Raw genomic sequence first — 6,476 nt, 5'->3', positions numbered from 1 at the left:
ACACATATATATATATATATGTATCTATGCATGTATATCTGTATGTATGCATGTATGTATGTATGTATGTATGTATGTATGTATGTGTTTGTGTGCATGTAGTCATGCATGCATGAATATGTTTTCTTTCCTTGTCATTTATATTCTGTTTCCACCACCCATCCTTATCTCTCTACCCTGAGAACTTTGCTTGGTTACCGTCTCTCAATTCAGCATTAGAAAAGCTTGGGAATTTCAAGAAGGATCATTGCTGTTACAAATAACATGTCCTTAGCTGATGTAAATCAAAGCAAAAGTGATAAACAGGCGATAAATCACTCATATGCAGCCAACCACTTGGCTTCTCATCTTAAATTAATGGAAGTGTTATCATGTACATTGTTTGTCTTGGTATAATGGATGGGCTACAGCAAATATTCTGCTCAATACCACAGATTTGCTTGTCAGTTGCTTGACCTTAACCAGTTGAGCATGTCTCTTCATGGCTGATGATATGTGCATCTCTGATCATGAGCAGAAGTAGTGGGGGAGCATCATAGCCATGTGTTGAGAGAAATTCTTTGGAGTTTGAATAATTCATCTCTGGAAACATGGGTATTTCGTTCAACATCTTTAGATAGCCCTTATTCAGAGACCTTTTAAGCAGGATGGGCTACTCGACCTGAAGAAAATTTTAACTTCTGTCTCACTTGCAAGGTCATGTGCTGTTTATCTTGATATAAGATCACCATGTCGTTGTGGTGCACATATGGTTGTGGTGCATGTGCCTGGTGTATCCTTATCAGATGGTTAGTCATGGTGGGTATTCTGGGTTTCGTATATTTTACCCCTGTATCACTTTGATGACATGCACTGCTCTCTCACTCAATAATAATAGAAATAATAATGACAGCGATGACAAAGGCAACAACAATAACAGCAACAACAGCAACAATAACAACAACAACAACAACAATAATAATAATAATAATAATTTTCAGGGATTTCCAGATGTTGATAGAAAAGAAAAGCTTGTTAAGGAAATCTGCTATGAAGGTCATAAACTGGTTTTGGTTAAGAAGCAGTTTCACACAAGAAGATGCTGGTGTTGCGCAGGTTACGTCGGAAGATACTACCATTTGTGTTACGTTTGCAAAGGCAAGCCTCTTTTTATATTTTGTAATGTTTTATTTCTAGGAGTAGAGTTAAATAGTGTCATGTCTTATTTAGGTGTATTTCATATATGTCTCTAATGTTCTTTACGAAGATACAATTATCATACTTGTCCATCATTCTTCACAAATCATAGAATTCATAATTGTTCTTGTCTACTTTCACTCTGTTCACTTTCTTCAGGTATTGATCATGTACAAGATTTTCATATCATCATTTTAATATGGCAGTTTCTAATATTTTTAGCTTTGTTTCTACATTTTTCTTTTCTTCTGTCGCCATTTTACTCGCGTTGATTTTTTTTTTTTTGTCTTTTAACTTCAGTTATGTACTTGTTTTATATTCCCTAAAGTATCATTTCCTCACTTCATTTCTACTTTCCTCGATGTCATCGCTTTCTCTATAAAAACCCCATTAATCTTCTCCTTCTTCTTCTTCTTCTTCTTCTTCTTCTTCTTCTTCTTCTTCTTCTTCTTCTTCTTCTTCTTCTTATTATTATTATTATTATTATTATTATTATTATTATTATTATTATTATTATTATCATTATTAATATTATTATTATTATTATTATTTTTCTGAAAGACTCTTGGATAGTTCGAAATTACCAGTTATTCTTTACTTGAAAGCAGGCAACAACAAATCACCAAAGGTTTCAAGTAATACCTTCTCCTGTGACTCAAAGAGACAATACTCTTCTTAGAATGTGAACTGTACCCAACAATGATGTCTTCTGGATCACCTCGAGCCTGACATCAGCTCCAATATTCTTAATATGTTTTTTCAAAACCCTTCAAAACTGCTACTAATGCTCCAGTTACCACTGGTATCACCATTACTTTCCTTATGCCCCACAACTTTCCTATCTCGTCCTGCAGTGGCTGGTATTTCTCAATCTTTTTGTTTCCTTACATCTCACCCTTGAATTGTCTGGTATTGCAACATCTATTATTTATACTTCTTTCCCCAAAAATTTCAGGCCTTGTGCCTACAGTAGAAAGAATTAACACTTCCAGTCAGTTAAGATCAGAAGCCATGAGAGTCAGTGCCTGGTGCTGCATTAGGACAATTATTATTTTTATTGTTGTTGTTGTTGTTGTTGTTGTTACTATTATAGCCTTTGCACAGCTTCTAACGCTAGAGATGTACTACGGTTTCAGCTGTTCACTACCAGTGAACTAAGGTAACACCTCTTATTTTTCGAGCGCCTTCCGGAGTATTCGAGCGGTTCCAAGCAGTGCTGTTTTCTGCAAGTGCTCCACCCTCATTGTTCCTAGGGCTCCGACAATTATTGGTACGACTACCACCTTTTTCATCGACCACAACTGCTAAACCTTCCAAGCTAACCTGTCATATCTATCGACTTTTCTTTCTTCCCTATTGCATACATTGTTATCAGCTGGGCATGCTATTTCTATGATCCAGCATAATTTACTTTCTTTCTCAATTAATACTATATATGGAATCCTATTCTTTATCTCATGGTCGCACTGAATCATAAAATCCCATAGGATCTTTGAATTATCATTTTCGATGATACTTCGGGTTTGTGGTCGTACCAATTTTTTGCTCTATCAAGTCCATACATGTTGCAAAGTGTCCAATGGACAAGCCCTGCTATATTGTCGTGACGTCTCTTATATTCCTTCTCACCTAGTGGCGTACATTGGCTGGTAATATGCCATACGGATTCACCATTTTGTCCACAAATTCTGCACTTATCACTTTCTGATGTGTTGTCTATTCTGTATTTTATGTAATTTGTTCTTAATACTTGCTCTTGGGCAGCACAGATTAGAGCCTCTGTTTCCGGTTTTAAATCTCTTTTAGTCATCCATAGCCATCTCTTTTCTCTGTCTGTAGTATCTTCAACATCCCTATGAAATTGTCCATGCATTCTTTTCTTTACCCACCTATTTTCAGTTTCATTCATTCTCAAGTGCTTGTACAGTGCTTTATCTTAGCAATTTTCATCCTACACAAGCCTGACCTTACTTCCAATAATAGCATTTTTTACATACTATGCTATGTTGTTTTCTTCTGCTCTAATGCTGTGTTCACCTCTAATCAGTCCTCTTCCCCCTCTTTTTCTTGGTACATACAGTCTGTCTGTGTCACTTTTTGGGTGGAGTGTCCCATATCTACTCAGCAACTTCCTTGTCTTTCTGTCTAAACTGTTTAGTTCATCTATTGTTCGTGCGATTACCTCTGCTCCATATCTAAGGAGTGAAACCACCCAGGTGTTGATAGCTACTATCTAATTCCATCCGTTTAATTTTGACTTAAGGATCAGTCTCAGTCTGCGCAAGTACTCCACCTTAAATTTTTCTATCATTTCTTTCTCCATTAATTTATCCATTTCCAAAATCGCCGTGTACTTATAACCCGTCTCTTCTATCTGCTTCATAAACTCACCCGACGGTATCGTTAGCCCGTCCATACATTTTATTTTGCCTCTCTTCAAGACTAACACATCACACTTTCTCAGTCCGAACTCTATTCTGATATCAGCACTGAAAGTATACAACGTATCGACGAAGGAACTGACTTGGGATTCATCTTTACCATAAAGTTTGAGGTCATCCATGAATAACAAATGGTTGACTTTTTATTTGCAGCTCTTGAATACAAACCCAGCTTTTATTTTCTTCAGAATCAGTGTTAGTGGTATCATGCACAGTGCAAAGATCAGTGGGGACAGGCAGTCCCCTTGGAAGATGCCCCTCCTGATTTCTACAGTCCCTAAACTTCTTCCTTATGCTGTCATGTCTGTCCTCCAATTCGCCATACTTTTTCCAAGCAATCGCTCAACATTCGATGCAATACCAAATAGGTTCACATTCCATAATCCAAGAATGTGGGATCATTTCGTACGCCTTACGATAGTCGATCCATGACGTGGCTAAATTAGTTTTCTTCCTCTTGCAGTCTCTAAGTACACTTTTGTCTATCAGGAGTTGATCCTTGGTACCTCTGCACTTACACTTGCAACCCTTCTGCTCATGTTACAGAACTCCATTTTTTTTCCAGATGTTCGTACATTGACTTTGCGAGTGTTCCAGTCACTAACTTCCGCATATGTGGCAAACAGGATATCAGCCTGCAATTGTCTACCGTATTGCCTTTTCTGATGTTTTTCAGGCACAGCACTGTCTCACCCAATGTCAACCACTCTGGTGCTACTTGGTCGGAATTTAACAAGGTGTTGAGTTGCACAGCTATTCGTGTATGACATTCACCAAATCTTTTGATCCAGTAGCCTTGAACTCCATCTGGGCCCGGGGCCTTCCAGTTGCTCATTTTTTGCTAATTTCCTTCACTTCCCTAACTGAAATGACTAGTTCTGCCTGTTTTGGACAGACTACTGTTTGTTTCAGTTCTTGCAACCATTCAGCATCCTTCTTGTGCTCTTTGTCTTTGCTCCAGATGTCACTTCAAAACCCTTGACTTTCAATGTTATCTGGTATCAACTTTTCATCTGTACACTCTCCATTTATTTCTTTATAGAATCCCTTCTGATCTACTCTGAATAACCTATTCTACTGGTAACCCTTCATTCTTTAGTCGTATCTTACCATCTTTGCTTTCTTTGCAACGAGGCGTTGTTTCAGTTCCTCCATTACCACTTTCAGTATTACACTTCCTTTTCAGCACCCTGTATTCAGCACCCTGTTCGCTTTTAAGCTCCCCTTTCTCTTTTCGATCTAACACAGAAATGTCATTCGAGAGCATATCTAACCCTGTCTGTATTCTTCTTTTCCACCAGAAGTGGAGATAGTTGGCTCCATTCTTGAAGAATATGAATCGGTTGCAGGGGCTAAAATCAATGCTGAGATATCGGTGGGCTTGCGACTGAGCATCTGTGGAGGCAGGTCAATACTGTCAGCTGGCGTCGTCGGATACTGGACTGACGGACCAGTTAAACTGCTCGGGGTTTAGTTTGGTCCTGACCTCCAGGTGAATAAGAACTGGGACGAGGTGATGAAGTGGGTGACCAGTCTTACCCAGAAATGGGCTGAGAAGAAACTGTCCCTGAAAGGTCGAGCAGAGGTGGCAGATGCCTACATCGCCTCCGCATCCATTTATCGTCTAACCGTCGTGCCTTACCCCATTATTGCTTGATCAAGTTGGAGCGTCTCTTGTTCATGTTCTTGTAGAAGGGACGCGTTCCAATGGTCAGGTGGTCAATCTGCTGTCAGCTCCCTCTGAGTGTTGGCTTAGGCATGCTGTGGATTTTGATGCGTAGATATGCGCTCCGGTTGCACCACCTGCAATGCTTTATAAAAGGTGAATGCGTGTGGGCTCCATTTGTGAGACACGTATTTCCGCAACTCGTCTCTTTGACGAGTAGCAGTTCTGGGTGAAGGATAGACCAAGACTGGGTGCCTGGCACTTAGAATATCGTCAGGCGTTCACTGTCCTCTACCAGTCGGGCAACAGGATCGGTGGATGTTCCACTTTAGCTATTTATAGAGGATTAGTGGCGGGAAAGTGCGACGATATCCTAAGGGAGACTGTGGGCGTTGACAAAGATGAACTGACTAGTCTGTTCCGGAGGACTTTTCGATCGGGGACTATTATGGATAATCCCCATATGTCTTTGGCTTGGCAGTGCTACCGCAGGGTGCTACCGGTTCAAGATAAACTCTACAGGTACGGATATTCTGTCAGATGGCCTTGTCCGAGGTGCCCACAAGGCGAGGAAACCATTATGCATACACTCGTTGAGTGTTCGGTTATTGTTGACTTGTGGGAATTATGCCGAACAGCTGCTGAAGGGTGTGGGACGGATCCGTCTGTCACCCGCGTGAATAGTGATGATTGCCCTGCTGCCCTACTTTAATCGGGCAGGCAAAGCAGTTTTCCTTTGCCTTGTTGCTGTGCCAAAAGAGGTTGTTTGGTGGATGAGGCTGAAAGGAATGAGGACAGAGACATTCGTCTTTGGTAAAGCCCTCATCGACTTTCAAGTTTCACTCGAAAAGGAAAGTGAGGGTGGAGAGGGAGGCGCTGTCCTCGAGTGAATTTATGAAAAGGTGGGTGAAAGCTGCGAGTATGGCAAGAGTGGATGGTACCACTCTCAGTGTAGACCTGTGAGTCGGAGGAAAGGAGTTGGAAAAGGTATTTGTCCATGGTATTTAGGGCGATCTTGGTTGGCGGGGTTTCTCGATCATCCCTAGAAGTCCTCCTGTATCAGGAGGACCATCCATCACAAATTTTATTATTATTATTATTCAGTAGTTTTATTTTTATAACGTGCTTTCACTTCACTACCGAGCGCAGCTCTGTGTGCTTTGGGTATGTGCTGTGGTTTGTTGTGATGCTCT

General features: G+C 40.4%; 1 protein-coding gene across 1 annotated transcript in view; it reads left to right on the top strand.

The window, feature by feature from the left end:
- Nucleotides 1–6,476, top strand: part of LOC106874942 (differentially expressed in FDCP 8) — a 34,648-nt gene that overhangs the window by 9,378 nt on the left and 18,794 nt on the right. The window contains exons 4-5 of the mRNA XM_014922856.1: nucleotides 981–1,137; nucleotides 4,919–5,020. Coding sequence (XP_014778342.1) covers nucleotides 981–1,137; nucleotides 4,919–5,020 — 259 coding nt within the window. The remainder of the gene's footprint in view (nucleotides 1–980; nucleotides 1,138–4,918; nucleotides 5,021–6,476) is intronic.

This window comes from Octopus bimaculoides, chromosome 1 (genome assembly GCF_001194135.2).
Source record: "Octopus bimaculoides isolate UCB-OBI-ISO-001 chromosome 1, ASM119413v2, whole genome shotgun sequence".
Taxonomy (NCBI): Eukaryota; Metazoa; Mollusca; class Cephalopoda; order Octopoda; family Octopodidae; genus Octopus; species Octopus bimaculoides.
Note: the sequence above shows the minus strand (reverse complement) of the source record. Positions and strands in the feature narration are given on the sequence as shown.